Below are 22,049 nucleotides of genomic sequence, written 5' to 3'. Positions count from 1 at the left end.
GGGAGGGGCAGTTGAGGCACTGCCCAGGGATGCAGTGTGTTGGAGGTGGACCACCAGAAAGGGGATGCCTAGAGATCTTAGGATGAGTGGGTGAAGGGGGGTCAGCCTTCTGTACTGAACCCAGCCCTTCCCCCACACTGGGCAGTGCCCTCCAGAGACTTCCAAGGCCCGCCGGGACACCCAGAGCAATGAGCTCATCGAGATCAATCCACAGACGGAGGGCAAGGTCTATACCCGCTGCTTCTGCCTGGAGGAACCTCAAAACATCAAGGTGGGTGTGCAGCGCAGGCAGACATGGGCACAGGCAGGCAAAGTGAGTCTACCCTTTACCCAGCCTGACTGAGGTCTGCCACCAGGGTCAGTTGGGAGGGCACTGGAAGCCCTGCCTATTTGGGTACCACTCCTATAGGATTCAGGGAGGCAGAGACAGCCCACTGGGTGACCCTGTGCCTGCCTGCCTGTTGGCACTGAGTTGTGCCCATCTAGCTCTGGCACAACCCAGACCCTCACTGATGCCACCTCAGACCCTTGTAACCAAAGGCAGTGTCTCCAGGACAGGGATACCTGGGGTCAGGGGCAAGGCCACACAGCTTCCCATGGGGCTTGCTCGCTCTCCTCGGCCCAGCACCGGCCATGCCAGGCTAGTTTTGCACCCAGCATCATGGGCAGCTGCCCTGCTCATTTGCAGTTTCTTTAGGGATAGCCTGGAAGCCCAGTTCTTCTCTTAGCCCCACCCCGTAGCTGGGCACCCTCCCTGCCCACTGGGCATCGTGCCCAGTCTTTGGCTGCAGGAACATAGGATCTCATTGATTCATGGTCTTGTTTTCTCTGACATCACGTGGTTGGGGGTAAAGGAGGGGGGTCAGTGGGGTGTCAGGGGCCTGAACAGGCTCTTGATGCCCTGGGAGGTGCCAGATGTCAGGCTGAAGGGCTATCTGGGGTCCATGCCCCTACCTGTACCCCTTTCCAGCATGGGCCCCAGAACTGCCCCCTCCTCAAAAGTTCCCCTTTGCTCTGTCTGCCTAGGTGGATGCCCAGCTGACGGGAAGAATCAGCCAGAAGGCAGAAAGTGGAACAAAGGTAGAGACAGTGGGTGGGGGGAGGAGCCCATGATACCCTCAGTCTGCCCTCCTTGCCCTCCATGCCCTCTTGCATAAGACACTCCTACGCTTTGCCCACCTGCCCTCGCTTTTGGGCAGAGCTAAGATAGCGGAGGTGCCAGCTCTGAGAAGGAAGGATAAATGGCAGTGAGACAAATACAGTTCCTGGCACTATTGAGGGCACCTGCTCCTGGTGGTTCTTGGGCAGGGGTGTTAGAAGCAGTGCCTCATCCCCTCCATCCCCTGCCCATCCCCATGCCCTCCCTGTTCCCAGGCCCATCAGGAGACAGCCCCTGATGAGGTAAGCCTCCCGTCTAGACTGGCAAAAAGAGCTCAGTTGAGGAAGTGCCAGCATGAACCCTTTAGACAAGGCTTTGGGGCACTGGAGCCTAGGCGTGGGGGTGTGGGATGACTACACAGCTCCCAGCATTCCTTGGGGGCTCAACGCTGGGCCCTTTCTGCCCGTTGCCTCTCCTTGGGGGGAGGGGGTTTAGCCCTGGATACTCCTGCTGAGTTGGCAGCAAGTGGCTATGGGCATCATGGGGAGAGCCCAGGCCTTGGCCATGGGACCCCAGATTGTTTATTTAGCTCTGACATGCTGTGTGACCCAGAGATCACTGCTGTTCCTCTCTGGCCTTCAGATTCCTCATCTGAGAAATGGCTTTGCTCTGGTGGGTGGGAATTTAGGAGCAAGGCTTGTTGGACGGGATTCCTATCTTCATGCTCCCTCAGACTCTACCCAGAACATATGTGATGTTCTGTGTGCTTGGTGTGTGTCTGGGGAGGACTGGGTGGAGAGGGCTTGTCCCGGGCCCTCAGAGCTGACCTCCTGGCCTGTTCTTCCCTTTCAGTGCCCACCCTGTGTCCATGGTGCCCGGGAAAGCAATGTGAGTGAATAGAAGATGTGCAGGGCGGGGTGGGCACTGGCTGAGAGTGGGCGTCGCTTAAAGGTTTACTTGGCAGCCTTCCTGGCTAAGGACAAGGGGTCTTTGTGCACTTTCACACTCCCTCTCTGCCCATCCCCCAGAGCTGGGCTTGACCCCGCCCCCATCCTCACCAGGCCAGGCCTACGTGGAAGGAAGCCGCACACCCTGTATTGGGATCCAGGGTGCAATGGGGACCAGGTGGTAGCCAGGGGGATCAGGACCTTGGTTGCTGATCCCAGCTTTACAATCCCCACAGGGACTAAGGTCTGCTTTGCTTGAGGGCTTCTCACATCATCTGGGAGGACTAGAGAAGGGGAAGGGCTCAGGGGGACACAGCCCAGCACCAGCCCCCAAAACACACACTGGCTCAAGGCCTCCCCTCCTATCCCTCTCTAGCTGGCCCTGGCCCACCCTCCCTCTGGGGTCCAGAAGGACAAGGGAGAGGGAATCAGTGCAAGCCCAGCTGGTGCTCAACTGTGCCTCTTCCGTGAGCAGCATGAATCACCACTTTCCTAAGGCCTGACATTCTGAGGTGACAAGTCACATTGATCCACAAAGTCTACAACCCCTGCTCCCCTCAGCTCCAAACCTCTGACTTGGGGGGACATCAGGAAGTCCCCCCTCTGCTGCCTGACCCAGTTTCCATTTAGCCCCCCACCAAATCTGGTAAGGCTGATAGTCCCCAGATACGCAGGGGTTACCATGGCAACCGAGCAGCCATGTTATCCTAGCAACTGAGGGGTGGAGCTAGCCAAAGCCCGGCAGGTTTGAGAGGGTAGGCTGGACTCCTCTGCAGGTTTGACAGCCTTAGGATACAGAGTCAGCCTGCTGGTTGCCTGGAAGGCAGGTCAGGGGCTGGGAGTCAGCCTGTTGGTCCTGCCACCGTGCTGTGTGACCCTGGCTAAACTGATCGTTCTCTCTGGGCTCTTCCTGGTTTCCTCTCCCTTCCTGCGGTGTAATGCTCTCTCCTCTGTCCCCTCAGGTCACAACTGGTCCCCCTGGCCTCAAGGTGAGTCCCAGATGGAGAGCAGGACACTTCTGCCCCCTTCGGTGGCCCCAGCCCATCCTACAGCATGTCACCCTCTGGCTGTGTTTCTCTCAGGGCTACCTGAGCCTGTATGTGTGTGTGGTGATTAGACATGTGTGTGTTGGAAAGAGTGGGGATTGTGTGTATATAAGGATGTTAGGAACTGCCCTTTTCGGAGACTCCGCTGCACACCAGGCCCTGGGCCACACGTGTGCACATCTATGACCTTCCTGGCCCCCCTCAAGCATCCTGTGGGGTGGATACTGTCATTTCACTGCAGGGAAACTGAGACTCAGCTGTGTTCACGTGTGTGACCTGGTGTGTCAGAGTCATTGTGTGTACCTGTGGCTACATGCATCTCTGTACACGTTTGCACGTGTGCAACCCACAGTAGTGGTGTTGAGGGCTGAATCTATATACCTGTGGACCTGACAGGACTGCAGAGCTTGTGAGTGATGGGGCAGGCTGCACGCGTGCGAATGTGCGTGTGCCCGTGAGCTTGTAATAGTTCTTGGGGTCACCTTTGTGTGAGTGCTGACTGAGTGCCAGGCTTTGTCCTAAACACTCTACCTACAACATCACACCTTGCATCACACCTTGAGGTAGTTGCTGACATGAACCCCATTTTATTGATGAAGAAACTGAGGCTCAGAGAAGTCACATGACTTGAGTCACATACCAAAGCAGTAGGAGCAGGATTTGAACTCAGGCAGCCTGACACTCATCGTGAGTTTCTGCTGCTCCACATTTGTGTTCATGCACGTGTCTGTGCACCCAGGTGTGCTGCATGTGAGCTAGTGTGCTTGGGTAGGAGTGTGGGGGGAGAGCTACCCTCTGCGTGAGATTATAGATTCTCCAGATATAGCCTCTTGGCCTGGGAGGGACATATGATTGAATGCATATGGATCCATGTGCTGCGTGTGTTGTGGGGTTTTGGGTGGGGCTGTGCTCATGTATGTACCACATGTGGGGTGGATGGGTGGAGACCAGATTGGGGAGGCTCCCACGCGCCCCCCCTGGTCCCAGCACCTGTTTTGGTCTCATCCACAGGGAGGAAAAGGTGAGCAGGGCCCGACTGGCCCATCAGGCCCCAAGGGAGAGAAGGGAGCCCGGGTAAGTGCCCAGCCTTCCTGCTGCAGGACCCTTCCCAGACGTGCCCTGGGGGTGGGCTGGGATGTGGGCCACCATCGTGTCATCCCAGCTGGAAACCTGCAGCCTGGCCCAAATGAGGGATGAGGGCAGAATCTTTCTAGGGGTTAGTGTGTGGAAATCTCTATTTTCTAGGGGCACCTAGGACTGTGGGATTCCTGGGCCTATCCTCTTCAAAACAGGTCTGGGGAGACTCCCCTAGGAGGCCCCACCCCTGATCCCTTGCTCCCTACCCCCAGGGCAGTGACTGTGTCCGAATCTCTCCGGATGCCCCACTTCAGGTAAGACCCCGAGGTGAGGACTGCTTTAGGGCCAATATGGGGTCAGCCCTGGGGAAAGGGCTGTGTCTTTGGCAGCCCATGGGGTGACCCTGGGCCCCTCTCAACACCTTATCTCCCTGCTCAGTGTTCAGAAGGCCCGAAGGGAGAGAAGGGGGAGCCAGGAGCCTTGGTGAGTGTGGGACCAGGGATAGGGCAGGGGCAGTGGGGTCCTGGACACCCAGCCTTCCTTTCCTTTATCATCCCTTCTTTTGTGTCCCCAACTCATCTCAGGGACCCTCAGGACTCCCAGGCTCCACAGGCCAGAAGGTAATGGATTTGAAGGGGTGGGTACTAGAGAGGTGTGTGGGCCCTATAGAGGAGGGAGGTGACATTGGACACAGAGGTGGCAGTACCCTCCAACACTCCCAGTCGTTCCACCATGTCCAAATGCCCACCAGACCTGGAGGGAAATGCCACAGACCCCAGAGTGAGTGGTCTGGCTGGTTGGGAGTCCTTCCTGTTGTCTACCCTCCTGTGGTGACTGAAGCCGTTAATCTCAGGGAGGCAGAGACTAAGGGTCTAGAAGAGAGTTGTCCCTCCCCCAGACTGAGCTGCCCTGGTTCTTCCAGGCCCTTCCCACAACCCCAGTCACTTTGTCTCTACCTTCTCCAGGGCCAAAAAGGAGAGAAGGGAGATGGAGGCATCAAGGGCTCTATGGGAAAGCCAGGCCGAGATGTAAGTAGAGTGTTCTGACCCCTCTCCACCACAAACCCAGGTCCCTCAGTGTGGGGCTTTGAGTGCTGGAGTTTAACCGTGCGAGTCCACTCTGATACCCTCGCTCAGAAAGAACAGAGGCCTGGGAGGGGCAGGCTGTGCTTGAGGAGTCACAGCAAGGAGGGGGCCTCCTGACTCCCAGCCTAAGAACCCCTCACCTCTAATGCCCTGAGGTGACATTTGATGACCTTGGGGCACTGGGTAGAGCCTGGGTTTGGGAGGGACAGTTGGGAGAGCAGTAAGTCTGTACCCAGTCCAGTAGGGGCTGAAGCCCTGGGGAGGTGCCAAGCTTTGGCCGTTCTTACCCCCCCTTACAGGGCCGGCCAGGAGAGATCTGTGTCATGGGACCCAAAGGACAGAAGGTGAGTTATGGGTATCTGTGGGGTGGAGAGTGGATGCTAGGCTGAGGCAGCAGCTCTCTCACACCCATGTCATGTCTGACCAGGGAGACCCTGGCTTTGTTGGGCCTGAGGGACTAGCAGGAGAGCCCGGGCCACCTGGCCGACCTGGGCCCCCTGGGATAGGACTTCCTGGGACCCCGGTGAGTACCTTTGCCCCTCCTGCTGCCCTTTCTTCAGATACCCTTCTCCTGCTTGGCCAGGGGTGGGGAGGCAAGGCCCAGGGTCCTGGTGGGGGGAAGGAGCTAGAGTAGATCTCTCTGTAATGAGAAGCCAAAACCCTGGGGAAGCCTCTACCTGACACTGTTTCTGCCCTCAGGGGGACCCGGGTGGCCCACCAGGCCCTAAAGGAGACAAGGTAAGCACAGGCTAGAGCATGGGCACATGGGGAGAGCCCCCTGCTTGGAGGGAGGAAAGAGAAGACTGGGGCTCAGGGCAGCTGGGGTGACAGGCAGGTGCAGTGGGGAGGGGCCAGGCATCCGTCTGGGCTCTCCGCTCAGCCAGGCCCCTCAGTGGAGAGTGTCCCCATCCCAGCGCTTGCTGCTTTGGGAGCCTTGGCCTGGGTTCTGGGCAAAGGGAAGGGTAGGCCTAAGTCTAGTAGTGACCAGAGTGGCTGTAAATGGAGAGTCCCAACTCCTTTTAGGCCCTTGTACCTTAATGAGCAGAAAGCCCTGGAAATGTCTGTGTGCTGTGGTTCCTGTGAGGTCACCCAGATCGGTTTCCAACCTACTGCGCTGGGGAAGGGGTATGCAGAAGCCTCGTGTCTCCCTTCCTTTGCAAGCAGGAGGACTTGCGTTAGATAGACAACAGAGGACAGGCAACCGAGAGGGAGTCTTTGCTGACCAAATAGATCAAGAGGAAATGGGAGATTTGGCGGAGATCATCCTGCCATCCAGAGAGGGGACTGTGTGGGAAAGGGGTGAATGGGCTGAGGTCACAGCCAGGAGCCTCCCCCTTAACCCTTCTTCTGACCACAGGGCAGCTCCGGGGTTCCGGGAAAGGAAGGTCCTGGCGGGAAACCTGTGAGTGACCCCAATTCAGTGGGGGTGGGGGGCCACCGCCCACCATGCTCAAGCCTGCTCTACCAAGGCTTCCAGAGGTGGGGGCTAAGTCCTGGGGCCCTCTCTTGGCACACCAGTCCCTCTGTCCTGGCACTAATGCCCACTGCTTCTCTTACAGGGGAAGCCAGGGGTGCCAGGGCTGAAAGGAGAGAAGGTGAGTCCCCTGTTGGGCTGCCCCAGGTTGGGGTAAGAGTGGGATCCCCTCTCTAGAGGTGACACTAAGCATTAAGGGCCCTGTGACTGAGGGTGCTGACCTTCCTCAGGGGACCCCCACCCCTTCTCTGTAACTACAGTGTGCGTGTGTGATTACAAATACAGAGCCTGGCTGGGGAGTGACACAGCTGGTTCAAGGCCCGCCACAGCCACATGATTTATGACTGTGGCAAGTTTCCACATCTGTAAATGGGACATGATGCTTTCTTATGGCTGGTTGTGAGGATGTAGTTTTGCGATGTCCAGGAATCATTAGTTGAATGAATGAAAAAGTTGAATAGAAAGCCCCTCCAGTCTTCCTGCTGTCTACTTGATGTTGGGGTACAGCGCTGGCCCACCCAAATGTCTAGAGCTCCTTGTCTTCCCCGGGTCTCAGCCCCGACTTGTCCGCTTACGGTCTCTCTTTTCCGCTAGGGTGACCCCTGCGAAGTGTGCCCAACGCTGCCTGAAGGGTTTCAGAACTTCATGGGGCTCCCGGGAAAGCCAGGACCCAAGGGGGAACCCGGTGATCCTGCACCAGCCAGGGTGAGTGCCTAGGGTGGCCATGGAGGGATCCCACAAAAATCTTGGGGGTACGATCATGGAGCGGAGTTGGGCAGAGAGACTGGGTACTTCTCGTGGCCATAGAGAGATGGTGGGAGAGGGTCTGGGCGCTTAGCTCCATGGGCGGGGCTGAACCATAGAGTTTAGGGTTGGGCTAGAAGGCCGCCCCAGGTCTCCATGGCAACCTTCCAGCGTTCCTGAGGAACTGCTAAAATGCCTTTTGGGCAAGCTGGTGTGGAGCCAGCCCTTATAGTGAGCGAGCTGTGCCCTCCTCCTGGGACTGGGTATTGGCTGGGGGGTGGGGGTGGAAAGGAGTGGGCAGGGCCTGGTTAGGGTCCCCGCCTGGACTCCCACCCACTCCCTCTTTCTTTCAGGATGGCCTGGGAGCTATTGGACAAAAGGGTGACCGGGTATGTATGGGAACTTTCTGGTAGGATGGCTGAGCCTGGCTTCATTTTCCCCATCTGTTACATGGGTCTATGAGCCCTGGCTCTGGGGTGCTGCTGACCTTGGATCCCTTAGAACCCTTGGGTGTTTGAAGCGCTTATGGTGCATCACATTGCTGTTCTCATATGTGGCTAGGAAGTTTGGGGCGTCCCAACATGCCCAGTCTCAGCCCATAAACCTCTTCTTCCTGCAGGGAGACCCTGGCATCCAAGGCCTCAAAGGAGAGAAGGTGAGGGAACCTCCGTCACCTGGCTTCCCCCCTCTGACTATTGGGAACCTTGGTGATCCCTTCTCCTCCTTCTTCAGGGGGAGTCCTGCTTGTCCTGCAGCCCAGGTGTGGGGTCCCAGCATCTTGTGCCTTTTACCGGGGCCAAAGGAGATGTGGGCCCCCCTGGCTATGGTTTGCCTGGCCTTCCGGTGAGTGACTGCTTCCTCCCAGCCCAGCCCAGCTTGTCCTTGCTACATGGTGGCCTCCCTGACTCCTTAGGCCCCCACACCTCAAGGCAGAGACCAGGAGGGAGGCGCTGAGGCAGGTCTCCCAAGCCTGCGGCCTGATCCCTCCTTCATTTCTGCACTGCCCAGGCTACTTGCCCCCGGAACTCCCTCTTAGAACCCCTGAGTCCCCAACTGTATAACAGAAATAACTGTCCAGCTACCTGCAGGGCTGTGGGATTTGTAAATTCTGAGCTAGACTTTATTTTCTGGGTGGACACTGAGACCCATGGAGTCTTGGAGGGGTGGGAATGGGGAGATGCTGTGACCATAACTTGATTGCTTTTCAGGGGAAAGTTGGGGCTCCAGGGCCAACAGGGCTGAAAGGAGAGAAGGTGAGACCTGGGTTAGATGTTAGGGACACCTGGGCTTCTTAGCAGGGAGACGGGGAGAGGGCCCTGGGTGGGGAACAGGGACAATATAAACAATAGCTCAAATTTGATAAATTGATCAATGTTTTGCAAACTGGAGTCTGAGAGCCCTCATGTTCTCCAAGAGAACTCCTTAATGTGTTTTAAATTTATTGATAATTAAAATAATAAAATAAATTTAAGATGGCCTTATAATAATATAATAATACAATAATATAAACACTTTTTAAGACTTAGTACGTGCAGGACACTGTGCCAAGTGCTTGTACATGTATTAACTCTCTTCCTCCTCCCCAAACCATGTAGGCTAGAGAACCCATTACTCTCATTTTACAGATGAGAAAATGGAGGCATGGAAAGGCCAAGTAAATTGCCCATGGTGACATGGGTGTCTGTGTGCAGAAATGGGATTCGAGCCCAGGTCTGGCTCCTGTCTGTAACCTTCACTTCTCAGCGGGGTCCCTCAATTCCAGTGCCTATGTTAACATTTGTATTTATGGTTGAACTGGAGACAAATCACAGCATTGAACTTACAATACATGACTCAAATGAGGGGTTCCATGGGTGTACAAGTGTTCAAGTGTTAGAAACACTGAGATATATGTTTAAGCTCGGCTCTACCAAGCAAACCACACCTGTCATTTCTCAGAGCTTTGCACTCCCCTTGATCTGATGTTCTCTGCTTTGCTCTCAGGGTAATTTCGGGGAGACAGGGCCAGCTGGAAGATTGGTAAGTGTGCTTGGGATGGCAGCAGCTTTGGGAAAGGACAAGGTGGGAGGTGCAGCCCACTGCCGGGGAGATGACAGGCCTGGACAGTGCCTCAGTATGGCCCAGGCAGATGCTGCTGAACATCACACATGGCTTTTTATCACTTAGGGGCCACCAGGGCCAGTGGGACCCGCAGGCATCAAAGGAGAGAAGGTGAGTATGGAAACGTTCCCCACCCTGTAGCCTGGGTGAACTTCCCAAACGCATACTCATCTTGCTCTCCTTCCAACTCTCTGAGGCTCCCCAATGTCTGAGGGTCACAGCTGACCCCTTAGCATGGTGTTCAAGGCCCTTGATGACTTGGCCTCCACCTTCGTTTCTTACCTGTTCTTTCACAACCTCTCCTGAGATATCCTTGCCCAGTAGAGGTGCCATGTCAGGCCTGGCTACATCCTCCAGATTCCAGGCCTGGCCTGGGGCCCCAACCTTGTGTCCTTGCTTGGCAGGGGGAGCCTTGTGAGCCATGTCCAGCTCTGTCCAAGCCTCAGAATGGGGACAGCTATGTGGTGGCCTTGCCTGGCCCTCCTGGAGAAAAGGGAGAGCCTGGGTCTCCAGGCTTTGGCCTACCAGGAAAACAGGTGAGTTCCAGGGCCTCTGGAGGGAGAATGCAGACAAGGCTCAAGAGAGGCGAGGGACCTCACCTGGGTCTCTTGGCTCCCTGGGCAGTGGGGAGTAGGTAGGAATGTGTGGAGGAGTCAGTGCATTTGTTCCCAGAGAACACTGTCCTGACAGCCTCGGCCCTTTATCCTGGGACACAGCATGATAAGATGCGCAGAAAGGGTACCAAGCTGGGGCCAGATAGACCTGGGTTCGAAGTCCTGCCTTTTACTAGCTTTTAGACTAGAGCAGTTCCTCTTCCTCTCTGTGCCTGTTTCCTGTGCCCAGAGGTGTGAAGCCTAGGAATGATATACATGAAGCACAGCACATAATAGGCATTCAGGAAAGAGTCACCACTGTGATGATTATTGTTACTGCTTACCAACTGCAGTAAACACTGACAGTCTACAGAAGCGCTATGCACTGCCTCACATGTATTAGCTCAGCTAATCTCACAAGAACCCTACAGGGTAGAAGCCTATGCTATTTTATCATCCCCATTTGATGATTGAGGAAACCGGAGCACAGAGAAGTTAAGTAACTTTCCCAGGGTCACCCAGGCAAGAGTCTGGCTCAAGTCTTTTCTCTTAATCTAGATAGTATCTGAGAGTGGAGATTTGGGCCTGTTCTGTATATTGTTGCATTTCCTGGGCATAATGCAGTAACAGCCACTTGGGGGTGTCTGGTAGGAATGAATGGGTGCTAGAAATGCTTTCTCCTCAGGGCAAGGCTGGAGAGCGTGGACTGAAGGGGCAGAAGGTGAGAAAGCCTCAGTGGGCATGGGTGGGCACCATCTCTTCTCAGATGCCCTCTCCACCATCCCTTCCTGATTGTCCCATGCCCACTCTCTACTCCCTGCCCTGCCCCCAGCTGGGTAACCTCTGCCCTCCTTGGTCCCTACTCCTCACAGGGTGACGCAGGGAATCCTGGAGATCCTGGAACACCAGGCACCTCAGGGCAGCCGGGACTGTCAGGAGAGCCTGGGGTTCGGGGTCCTGTGGGCCCCAAAGGAGAAAAGGTCAGTCACGCAGGGGGCAGTCGTCTGATGCATGAGCCAAAAGAAATCAGGCCAAGAGCTATGAGGGGAAGACTGGGGTCGGGCTGTGAGCCTTGTCCAATACCAGAAGCACTGGGTGGGGGCGCCTAAGCTCTTCTCTGAGGCAAGGAGACAAGCTAGGAATGTCAGGTGTCTGTTTTTATTTCCCAGGCTGAGGTCAAGGGAATAGAGGGGCAGAACTCTCAGAGGGGCACAAGGAACCCCCCCTTTCTCATGCCTCCTGCTGGCCTCGCTGCCAGTCCTGGCTCACCCACTCCTGACTGTACCCATCTCTGACTAGGGTGATGGATGCACTGCCTGCCCCAGCCTGCAGGGGCCATTGACTGACATGGTGGGACTGCCTGGGAAGCCAGGCCCCAAAGGAGAGCCTGGCCCCGAAGGTGTGGGACGGCCTGGGAAACCGGTGAGTTCGGGCTGCTTGCCCTATCTCCCTTTTTTGCATGGGCTTCCTCTCCCCCTTTCCCTGTGGGACCCATGGGCCACTGTGTCTTTTAGGGCCAACCTGGTCTACCAGGAGTTCAAGGGCCCCCAGGACTGAAGGGCATGCAGGTAGGTCTGAGTATGGGGGGCCTGAGCTGCAGGTATGTGTGGGTGAAAGTGGGGGTGGGGAGATGCTGGGGGCATCTGGAGTGGGGGATGGAGATCAGCTACAGAGCATGGAGAAGGCGAGGAGGTTAAGGAGGTGGGGCTGGGGAAGAGGTCAAGGGTGAGTAGAATCTCAAGCCAAGGATGTCCTTCTGCCTCTTCAGGGAGAGCCTGGGACTCCAGGAATGGGAGTCCAGGGACCCCAGGTGAGTCTTCAACCTTACCTTTGCCTGTCTGTTCCCCTCCCCCCGCAATACTTCCACTAGCCAGCTGTCCATTCCTATCTACCCGGAAAACCACAGAACTCTGCCCTTCCCCAAATGCGCAAGGGCACAGCTCTGGGATAGAGCTGTGCAGCAGTCTTAGCCTTGTTTCTGTCTGGGAGCTTGGCTTTGACCCCCACCTCTTTGACCCTCAGAGTCTCCTTGGGGTGCTCTTCTGAGGGCTGGCAGACAACCCACCCCAGACCAGGTTTGCCAGTGGGGCAGGTTGGCTTGGGCAGGTGTGGCCCAGTCTGCCTTTTCTGACTTGCAGGGGGAACCTGGAGCCCAGGGTTTGCCTGGCACTCAGGTATGTCTGCCTTGGACCTGGAGGAGGCTGGCAGGGGAAAGGACCACTCAAGGATAAGGGGTGACTAACTGTGCTTCCATTTGCAGGGGTTTCCAGGACCTCGAGGACCACCTGGCCCTGCTGGAGAGAAGGGTACCAAGGTAAGCCTCTGCCTCCTTGGGCACTAGGCCTGCAATGCTTTGGCATGCCCTGGCAGCAGGCACAGGGGACATGGGATCTGAGTGATGCCCATGAGAGAGCTACCCAAGACCTGGCCTGCTGTGTCTCACTTGCTGGATTGCCCCTGCAACCTGTGTACCCTCTCTCCCGCAGGGATCTCCAGGAGTGAAAGGAGACATTGGACCCATGGGACTTCCTGGTGCCAGTGTCTCTGGGCCTCCGGTAAGGGTCTTCTCTATGTTTCATGCTGAGGCTGTTGCTGGGACCAAAGGTGTTGCTGCTGGGAAGAGGGCACAGGGCTGACCCTGCCCATCCAGCAGCGTGGGGCACGGGAGCAGAGAGGCTCAGCTGAGCCCAGCCTCAGAGGAGGAAGACCACGCTGTTTGGGGGAGCACCTGAATAATGACAATACTGCTCAGCACCATTTTTTGAGCCACTGCTGACTCCTTGTGCTAAGCTCTAAACAAACAGCGATTCACTTAATCCTCACAACAGCTCTGTAAGGAAATGGCTATTTCTGTCCCCATTTCATAGATAAGGAAACTGAAGGCCAGAGAGTGAGGATGCAGAGCCAGGACTTGAACCCAGTTCTGTCTGACTCAAAGCCCATGTGTTAACTCCCCCATCCCCACTTCAAGCCTTGGAGTCATTAGGGTCATCTAAACCAGTGCTTCCCGATAACTACCTATGAGGATGGGAACATTCTGGTCCACACTGCCTAGGTGGTTGCCACCAGCCACTTGTGGCTGTTGAGCACTTGAAATATACTAGCGTGACTGAGGAAGAGAATTTTAAATTTCACTTAATTTTAATTAATTGAAATAGCCACATGTGGCTATTGGCTTCCATACTGCACAGCACAGATCTGTCCAGACCAGCAATACTTCCAACCCTCAAGACCTCCCCTTATTATTGTTCCACCAATGAGTCCCAGGTCCTAACAGATGTGTCCATTGAACACATTCCATCAATTAAGTAATGATAAAATGTGTTTCCTCATTTTCATTCATCAAAGACCAGTGTAACAGTCAGCCTCTACTTCTCATGAACCCACTAGAATTTTGGGAGATGATATAATTCTACCCTAAATCAAAGAAATGTTACCTTTCAGCAAGCCTGGGCCCTGTTGGGTTGTGGTAGAATTTTTCTTAGGCTTTTAGTAATGTTGAAAAAAGCCCAGTGAACCACATCTTTTTTGTATTTATGGATCCCTGGAGACATTCTGGTTCCAGTTTGGGAATCACTGATGGGTTCCTTCGAGGGTGCCCTGAAGCCCACGGGGTCGGGACTTCCCAGGTCCACACACCAGTCTGTATTGCTCAGCGGAATTGACAGTTAGGGTCCCTCCCTGCCTGTCCCAGGGCCCCTCAGGGTATAGCAGAGATAAAGGTGGAGGTGGTCCTGATCTGTGGGAAGCTTCCAGTCCCATGTGTGAAGGTGGCATCTCCCACAGGAAGGAAGCAGTTGGAGTGCACATGTGGCCAGGCTGACCTCTCCAGACCTTCCCTGACGCCTAATCTCATCCAGGAGGTTCCCCAGTCCCGGCCTGCACTCACTAGCAGTGACCTTATGCAAGTGACAGCCTCTTGGAGCCTCCAATTCCTTGTTGATGAAATAGAAGCTTCAGTAAATAAATTCAGACAACTTTTGTGATAGAGAGAATGTGTGTCCAACACTGAAGGGCAAAAAGAGAGAGCAGGGACCCTGGGCCACACAGACATGGGCGCAGTTGTGCTGTTGGGTCTGTTACAAAATTTCTTTCAGCCTCAGTTTCCTCACCTGTGAAAAAGAATAGTACCATCCTTGGGGCTGGGGTGAGGATTCCATTGTGTTCTCTAACAAGTGCTTGGCCTGGTGTCTGACTCTCACAAGGTGGCCAGGGAATGCCAGGCTTCCTTCTCCCTCCTCTCCTTGTCTCCTGTGCCTCAGTCTTGTCCTCTAGCATGTGGGCACTGGGACACGGGCTCCAGGGGAGCCTGGTGCTGCTTCTGTCTGTCCCGTAGCAGACAGACAGATGGCTGTCTGCTGTCTAGCGTTAACCCCCAACCCTGGGCTCTCTCCCTTCAGGGACATGATGGGCAGCAAGGACATACTGGACTTCCAGGAGCCAGAGGGATGCCAGTGAGTACAGTGTCTCAAAGCATCAGGAGGCCACAGCTGGCCCTGCGTCCGCACCCTTATCTACTCATCTTCTTGTGTTTCTTCTCTGCAGGGTGAAAAAGGATCTCAGGGAGAGAAGGTAAGTCCCATTACTCTGGGGAAATTAGCAGCCCCTATAGTCCTGCCACCCAAGGGAGCCTATGTACATGCTAGGACCTGTTCTTTTTGACTTCCTCCAGCTCCATGGTCCCGGGGAGCAAAGGCCCCAAGTGCTCCCCACTTTATCTGGTTGCTTACCCAAGGCTCAACCAGTATCCCAGGAGACCCAGAAAGCTCCAAGATCCCCCCCACCCAGAGGGGGGCAGCTGCATTTTCCAGTGGGTGCTGAGTCAGAGGACAGGGCCAGGGACTGGGTCAGGAAGGACTAATGATGAAAGGGCAGAGATGTCAGGGACTACGAGAGACGGGCACGGAAGCCAGGCTGGGCCACGGGGAGTGGGGCTGCAGCTGGGTGGAGCTGCGACTGTACTGGAGGTGAGAATCTGTGCTTAGCAGACAGTGGCGAAGCTAAAAACAGGAATAGCAGCAGCCATTGGCTGAGTGCTTGCCATGGGGCAGGAACTCTGCATACACTAATCCAGCCCATCCTCGTGACAGTCTGTGTATTATTATCCCCACCTCACAGATGAAGAGACTGAGGTTCAGAGTGGTTGAACAGACTGCCCAGTGCACAATCATAAGAGGCAGATCTTAGATTTAAACCCTGGCCCCTCCATCCCAAGAGCCTCCCAGATGCCAGTTTCCAGAAGGTCCTCCCTCCTTGCCTTCCTCTGACAAAGGCTTCTGTCTTTTCAGGGTGAGCCCGGGGAGTGCTCCTGTCCCTCCCGAGGAGACCCTGTCTTCTCCGGCATGCCGGTAAGTGGTGCTGAGAGCCTTCCCCCCAGCCAGGGGGAGAGGCCGGGCTTCCCGCCACAGCCCAACATGCAATGGCCCGCGGGGCTTTGCGCCCCAGCCAGCTGCCTCCCCACGCAGCCCTGCGCTTGGTGTGGACGTTGTCTGTAACCTCTCCCCTTCTTTTGCGACCCCCACTCCCACCCAGGGTGCTCCGGGACTTTGGATGGGCAGCTCCTGGCAGCCGGGCCCGCAGGTGTGTGTCGCTTGTCTCCTCTGTTTCTCCTCTTGTCCGCCAGCGCCCCTCGGCTTGCCCACCTTCACGCCACTGCCCCCGGCAATGGGGCAGAGCTTTCTTCTGGGTCTAATTATTTCTTCTCTCCCTCAGGGTCCCCCAGGTGTTCCCGGACCACCAGGCCCCCCTGGAATGCCAGGGCTACAGGTAAATGAGGGGGAAGTGAATAAGTTGGGGAGGCAAGGCGCATGCTTCATGCTGGAGCCCAAGTGTCCTGCTCCCCCGCCCAGCACACACAGCTGTCATTTCTCACTCCTCTGTACTCCTGCTCCCAGAGTGGTGTGGAGGGCCTGCTGACCCTTAGGGCAGGCTGTGTGCACTCCAGCCTTTTCTCAAGGGATGTCCTGTTGTGAGCTAGCCCAGGCACCCTACTGACACCCATGCCAGCCAGGCTCAGGCCTTGGCCAGCTGTCAGGAACCCAAAATCGGGGACTGTATTTTTAGGTGCTGGTGACAAAACAGTGGACAAAAATTAAAATCCCTGTCCTCTTGGAGCTTGCATTCTAGTAGAAGGGACAGATGATGAGGGAGATAAATAAAATACAGTATGTTAGAAGGTGATACATGCTAAGGAGGAAAATAAAGCAGGGAGTAGAGATAGAAAATGGGAGGAGGGCAGGGAAGAGATTTGGGGGAAAAGTTGAAAAGAAGGTGACATTTGAATCAAGACTTAAAGGAAATGAGGAGTGAGCCTATGAAGGAGAGCATTCCTGACAGGAAAGCAGCAGGTGCAAAGGCCAGAGGTAGGAAAGTGCCCCCTCTGGCGAGGAGGCCAGAGATAGTCTGGGGGCGTAGTTGGAGTTGAGCTCCCTGCCGTCCTGTGATTAGTGTTCATTCCAGGATCTGGCAGCCTGACTTTGAACCACAGCTCTGCTATGTGCTAGCTGTGTGGTGCTGATCAAGTTACTTACCCTCTCTGTGTCTCCAGTCCTTCATCTGTTAAGTGGAGATAATTACAGCATGTACCTCATGGGGCTATTGTGAATTTTAAACAAGTCAATGCATGCAAAATGTATAGAACCCCGCCTGGTACGTAGTAGATGCTTAGAAGGCATTCGCCATCATTATGATGACAACTATTATTATTTCACATCCATTCTCTCATTAATTGGAGCCTTGCATCAACTCTAGTAGAAAGGTGGTGTTATCCCTAAGTCACAGCTGGGCAAACTGAGGCTCTGGGAGGTGAAGAATCTTGGCTAAGGTCATCCGGCTAGGAGTTGGTGGCACTGAACTGAGCTTCCTGGTGCTGCCTTTCAGGACAGTTCCCCAGTAGTTTGTACACCAGGCCACATTTTCCAGAGCTCCTAGGAGGCACAGACAGTGGCTTCTGCATGTCTGGCTCTCAGCTCCTGAAAGAATGATTCTTGCCTGAAGAAGCAGAGCAGGATCACATGGAAGCTTGTAATTTTGCAATTTTACACACACACACACACACACACACACACACACACACACACACTGCTTATGGGAGTCTCCACTGGCATCACAGTTCTGTCTCCTCCAGAGGCAGAAGTAGAGCCAATTCTGGGTCCCCCAGGGGCAGTCACACATTTACCAAGTGTCCAGGCTTCCTGCTACACTCCTGCCGGAAAACAGGAATCTGCTTGCAGGGGGCTTGCAGTTTGCTTGGGGAAGTCGTTATCAAAGTGATCCGTTAACAAGCTCACGCTGATGCAGTGTGAACCCTGCCAAGACATGCTGGGGAGTGAGGCAGAAAAGAGTGACTGCTGGGCCTGGTTCCAGGCACCAGGGTCGTCCTCCAGTGCCAGTGCTGGGGACCAAGCTGAGGCTGCCACTAACGGACACTAGCCCTGTGCTAGACAGGGTGCAGGTCCTCCTGGCCAGGCCATCTCCTGCGGCTCCTCCTCATGTGCAGAAACAGGCTCAGGGATAAACGGCACTTACTGGTCCAAGGCCACTGCTTGATTCTGTCAAGTAACCCTCATCCATTTTGCAGAAGAGGAAACTGAGGCACAGAGGTTAGGAAATGTGCCCAAGGCTAGATAGCTAGTAGATAGCTGTTCACATCTACAGTAGAACAACAGGTGGGAGTTTTAGTTTGGGGGGGACAGGAAAAGAAAATCAAGCTTGAATAAAAACATGGGCAATGGAGAGTAGAGCAGGGGCTGAATAATAATTTAGGGCATAATTGTAATTAACACATTCAAGGTGTTTTCCTTTCCCAAGGCGCTGTTCTAAGCACTTTCTCCTATTAACTCATTTAGGAAACAGAATGAACAGACCTGGGCACAATGTGTGGCAGTGCAAGAGGGGTCTGGGAGGAACATGGGGTCTGACCCAGGCCTGGTGGCACCTGCCCTGAAATAGGGTGGGCTGGTGGGAGAAGATGGCATGTTCTGTTGCCGGGAGCTGGGACTTGAGGGAGGACAACTCTCAGGGTGGCCAAGGAAATCCTGTGCGGGGAGAGCCCGGCGAGCAACATCGCGTTCAAGCAACATGTATTAATGCATGCCTCCTCCGTGTTGGGCACCCGGGATTTAAAGGGAAGCACACTCCCTGCCTCCACTGAGTGTTTGATATGCAAATGCACATGGTGAGTCTGCTAGGGGAACAGAGTTTGGCTGGCAATCATTTCACGTGTGCGTCCTGCTTGCCAGTCTCTGTACTAAGCTCCTTACAGCTATGGTCTCCTTTAAGCCTCACCCTAAACTAACTCTGTTTTACAGATAAGGAAACTGAGGCACAGAGAGCTTCCCCCCCCCCCCAAGTAACCTGCCAAAAGTTATACAGGTAGTGGGAATTTGTAACTAGCTAGGTCAGATTCCCCAGCCTTCACCTTGTGTGTATAAGGATGTTCTGGGGAGTGTCTTTTGAGGAATGTTGCTGAAATAGTGGTTGAGAGAGGAGTTAAGTCAGTGGTCCTCACTCGGAATCTCACCTCTGTGCCTTGCTTGTCCTGTGACCTCGGCCAGTTACTCACCATCTCTGGATTCTTTTTTTCTGTTTTTAAGATGGAGATAACACCTAGCTCACCGATAGAATTGTGATGCTTCAATGAGAAAATATAGGAAAAGGGCTTAGCACAGAAAGAACAAATAGTTACTATATAGAAGACCCTCTGCCTAATTTCTGACTTCCTGTAACATGGGGAGAAAACACCCTGTTGGACTGGTTTGGGGAGTCACCCCGCTGGGCCTCCTCAGTTTTTCCTACAAAGGGTCTTGGGATTTGCACTAAGAATATGGGCTCAGCTCTGTAGGATGAGGGGAAGAAGCAGAAAGTATGGAGGGAATGAAGCAGGGTGTCCCCCGCTAGAGAACGGAACCCACTCACTCGCATCTCTTCTTGGCTGCAGGGAGTGCCTGGACACAATGGTTTGCCAGGACAACCTGGGCTAACTGCAGAACTGGTAGGTACCTGCCAGGACCCTCTGTCCAGCTGCCTCCCCGCCCCTCCCAGGGCTGAGCTTGCCAGGCCAGCTCCCTGAGCTGCAGTGGGGATCCCTCTTCTCTCCTCTTCCAAAACTGGGAGAAGCCTGGATGGCAAGTGGCTTCCCAAGGCTCTACCTAATGCCATAAGTCTCATTCCTCCTTCCCTGCCCCTGCCTTAGTCCTCATGTCTATCTCTTGCAGGGATCCTTACCCATTGAACAGCACCTCCTTCAGGTAAGAGGGTAAGAGGGAGGGATTAGGCACTGGAGGGGGTGGCAGAGAGCGCTGCTGATGAAGTTGTTTGTGGGCAATATGTCTGTCTTCCAAGCATGTCTGTGAGGCCTAGCTTGGTGCCTGGCTCCTAATAGACCCTCAGTCAATACCTGCCAAATGACTGTTTGAAGGAACACTGAGAAGTTACCCATGTGGTGGATGCTGTTGGCAGTTCCAACCCTAAAGCCTGCTACCACCCTGGTCATGCCAGGGCAGAGCCCAGCAGCATCCAGAGCAGAGCAGGGAGGGTAAAAGCTCACTGGTAGGATTGCTGGGCCTGCCTACCAAGGTTACATTCTAAGATAAGACTGGGTGGGGGCCTGGAAGAAGGCTTCAGCCGTCCTCTGGTCAATGCAGAAAGAATCCAGGGAGGAGATGGGATTCAAGAATCAATTCTAGTGATACAAGTGGACTTGGGTCCTGGTAGGAGAGTCGACCTGTGCCAGGGCCAGCAGACAGTGTCAAGGTCACACCCAAGGACTGTGGCTTGGTCTGGCCTCTCCAACTGGGCAGAGGTTCCCCTTGAGAACCAATGGTGACAGCCCTCCTTTGCTCAGTCACCTCTGGAGATGAGACCTGAACCCTTCTCTCCTCTGGCTTGATATCCTCAGGGTTCCTCCCAAGCTTTGGCCACCAGAACCCCCTGTCCTGGCCATCCCCTTCTTATACTATCTAGTCCCACTACCCCACTGGGTCCTGGTCATGGGGAGTGCTGGCCCCGCCCTGCTCTAGACAGCAGATGTCTCCAGGAGCAGCCCGAGGCCAGGTTAACCTGGCAGCAGCTATGTGTTGGATCACAGTGGGGTTGTGGCAATGAAACCGCAGCTTTCCTCCTCTAGGCTTCCAGCCATCTGGGGTTCCCCCAGGTCCTGCCCCTGGGCACGTGATTGTGCAGCTCATGTAGGATTTAACATTTCTCTGTGTAACATTTCATCTGATGGTTTCTTAACCAGGTGCTCTACAGAGGGCCCTAAACAGTTTTCTGGAGGGAAGTCAGATGGCACCCCAGAGGGTGCTGACCAGGAGCCCCGCTACCACATGCACCCATAGCGCAGAGGAAGCCTGGGGCTGTGGACCAAGAACCAGCTCGGGCCTCAGACAGACCAGGGTTTAGTCCAGGCTCCCCTATACCTTAGACAAGTCACGCTGTCTCTTTGAGTGTCAGCTTTCTTATCTCCACATTGCTTATTAGATGACCTGCCTCGTGCTGTCAGGATTGAGTGTGATAACTGCAAAGGCCTATTACGATTACTGGCATATGGGTGCTGAGTAGATGACACCTATTATCATTGGGCTTTGCAGTGAACAGTAAAGGTGGAGCAGGGTCCCCTGCCTAGGGGTCCACGGACCCCCCAGGCTATGCATAGACTCCAGGCTCCCTGGGCCTCTAAAATTGGAGCCCACTTTTCACTAGTGGGTTTTATTTTTCTGGGAAGAGTACTTGTGGCTTCCATCAAACTCTCAGAGGGCTCTGTGACCCCAAGAGGTTAAAGCCCCCAGTACAAGGAGGACCTTCTTGCCGGAAAAACTGTCAGGCCCAGCAAACCTGGAGTCTATGGCGGTCGGGATCTATTGGGGGACAGAGGGCAGCCTGCATCCCAGAGGGTGTCTGCAAAAGGCCTGGCTGCTCCTGCAGCTGCTCCCTTTGCTCCTGGAGAAGCTGTTTGGAGTCGGCCTTTTCAGTCTGAATCCTCGTGCATGTCCTCACAGCGGGTGCAGGTTGCAGGAACAGCAGGGACAGATGGTCCCTCTGTGGGCCCCTCTGCTCCTCCCACACGCCTGTCTGGAAAGTGGCTTTGGCGGGGCCCCACCAGAGCTTCTTCCTGGAGGAAACTCAAAGTCGGTGTTGGGATTGGGTCCCACGAGCATGGAGCAAAGCTGCCACAGGGATGTGGCTGGGAAGGAGAGTGTGGGTGGAGGACTGCCTGTCAGGCAGTGTCCTGGCTGAGTTTAGCCGGGGGCGGGGGGGGGGCGGTGTTCTTCCATTTGGCCCCTCCTGACTGGCCCAGGCCCATGCCCCACTGCCCTCTTCTTTCCCTCCTCAGAGCATCTGCGGGGACTGTGTCCAGGGGCAGAAGGCCCGCCCAGCGGCCCTCCTGCAGAAAGGAGAGAAGGGAGACCAGGGCATCCCCGGCGTGCCAGGCCTTGACAACTGTGCCCGGGTAGGAGGCTTGGCTCAGGGGTGGCCTTGGTGCAGGGAGAGCTCTGGGTGGCCTCACCTGACAGAGACTCTCATTGTCCCCCACAGTGCTTCACAGAGAGGGAGCGCCCCAGAGCTGAGGAGGCCCGGGTGAGTGGGCCGTCACCTTCTCCTCACCCCCCACCCTGAGCCCCACAGGGAGCGGCCCCGCCTGCTCACTCCCACCATCTCTGTCCACTCCAGGGAGACAACATTGAGGGAGATCCGGGCTGTCCTGGGAGCCCCGGTCTGCCCGGTCCTCCGGGTCTGCCGGGCCAGAGAGGAGAAGAGGTAAGATGGGGCTGGGCCCTCATCTGCACAGTGGCCCTTAGTGCCGGAGGGCATTTTCATTCCTGCCAAATGTCTTCTTGGGCCCTCCAGTGGCTCCCTGTCTCTTGGGAGTCCTCTGAGGCCTTAG

At 55.2% G+C, this 22,049-nt stretch overlaps 1 protein-coding gene across 5 annotated transcripts in view; it reads left to right on the top strand.

The window, feature by feature from the left end:
• The window catches only part of COL16A1 (collagen type XVI alpha 1 chain), a 47,780-nt gene that overhangs the window by 6,768 nt on the left and 18,963 nt on the right, over window positions 1-22,049 (top strand). For 4 of the 5 annotated variants that reach the window (XM_081144193.1, XM_081144192.1, XM_081144196.1 and 1 more), the window contains 40 exons: window positions 146-271; window positions 1,027-1,080; window positions 1,952-1,987; window positions 3,009-3,035; window positions 4,104-4,166; window positions 4,442-4,483; window positions 4,608-4,652; window positions 4,754-4,789; window positions 5,135-5,197; window positions 5,554-5,598; window positions 5,682-5,777; window positions 5,954-5,992; window positions 6,612-6,656; window positions 6,814-6,849; window positions 7,323-7,433; window positions 7,826-7,861; window positions 8,092-8,127; window positions 8,205-8,315; window positions 8,681-8,725; window positions 9,456-9,491; window positions 9,639-9,683; window positions 9,977-10,108; window positions 10,851-10,886; window positions 11,038-11,145; window positions 11,465-11,587; window positions 11,680-11,733; window positions 11,934-11,975; window positions 12,304-12,339; window positions 12,426-12,479; window positions 12,652-12,720; window positions 14,566-14,619; window positions 14,711-14,737; window positions 15,454-15,513; window positions 15,698-15,745; window positions 15,878-15,931; window positions 19,104-19,157; window positions 19,381-19,413; window positions 21,498-21,614; window positions 21,701-21,742; window positions 21,836-21,922. In XM_081144193.1, coding sequence (XP_081000319.1) covers window positions 146-271; window positions 1,027-1,080; window positions 1,952-1,987; window positions 3,009-3,035; window positions 4,104-4,166; window positions 4,442-4,483; window positions 4,608-4,652; window positions 4,754-4,789; window positions 5,135-5,197; window positions 5,554-5,598; window positions 5,682-5,777; window positions 5,954-5,992; window positions 6,612-6,656; window positions 6,814-6,849; window positions 7,323-7,433; window positions 7,826-7,861; window positions 8,092-8,127; window positions 8,205-8,315; window positions 8,681-8,725; window positions 9,456-9,491; window positions 9,639-9,683; window positions 9,977-10,108; window positions 10,851-10,886; window positions 11,038-11,145; window positions 11,465-11,587; window positions 11,680-11,733; window positions 11,934-11,975; window positions 12,304-12,339; window positions 12,426-12,479; window positions 12,652-12,720; window positions 14,566-14,619; window positions 14,711-14,737; window positions 15,454-15,513; window positions 15,698-15,745; window positions 15,878-15,931; window positions 19,104-19,157; window positions 19,381-19,413; window positions 21,498-21,614; window positions 21,701-21,742; window positions 21,836-21,922 — 2,403 coding nt within the window. The remainder of the gene's footprint in view (window positions 1-145; window positions 272-1,026; window positions 1,081-1,951; window positions 1,988-3,008; window positions 3,036-4,103; window positions 4,167-4,441; window positions 4,484-4,607; window positions 4,653-4,753; window positions 4,790-5,134; window positions 5,198-5,553; window positions 5,599-5,681; window positions 5,778-5,953; window positions 5,993-6,611; window positions 6,657-6,813; window positions 6,850-7,322; window positions 7,434-7,825; window positions 7,862-8,091; window positions 8,128-8,204; window positions 8,316-8,680; window positions 8,726-9,455; window positions 9,492-9,638; window positions 9,684-9,976; window positions 10,109-10,850; window positions 10,887-11,037; window positions 11,146-11,464; window positions 11,588-11,679; window positions 11,734-11,933; window positions 11,976-12,303; window positions 12,340-12,425; window positions 12,480-12,651; window positions 12,721-14,565; window positions 14,620-14,710; window positions 14,738-15,453; window positions 15,514-15,697; window positions 15,746-15,877; window positions 15,932-19,103; window positions 19,158-19,380; window positions 19,414-21,497; window positions 21,615-21,700; window positions 21,743-21,835; window positions 21,923-22,049) is intronic. The other variant, XM_081144195.1, reaches the window with a different exon arrangement.

Source organism: Miniopterus schreibersii (genome assembly GCF_964146895.1).
Source record: "Miniopterus schreibersii genome assembly, chromosome: 8".
Classification (NCBI taxonomy): Eukaryota; Metazoa; Chordata; class Mammalia; order Chiroptera; family Miniopteridae; genus Miniopterus; species Miniopterus schreibersii.
This window is presented reverse-complemented; position numbering and strand designations above follow the sequence as displayed.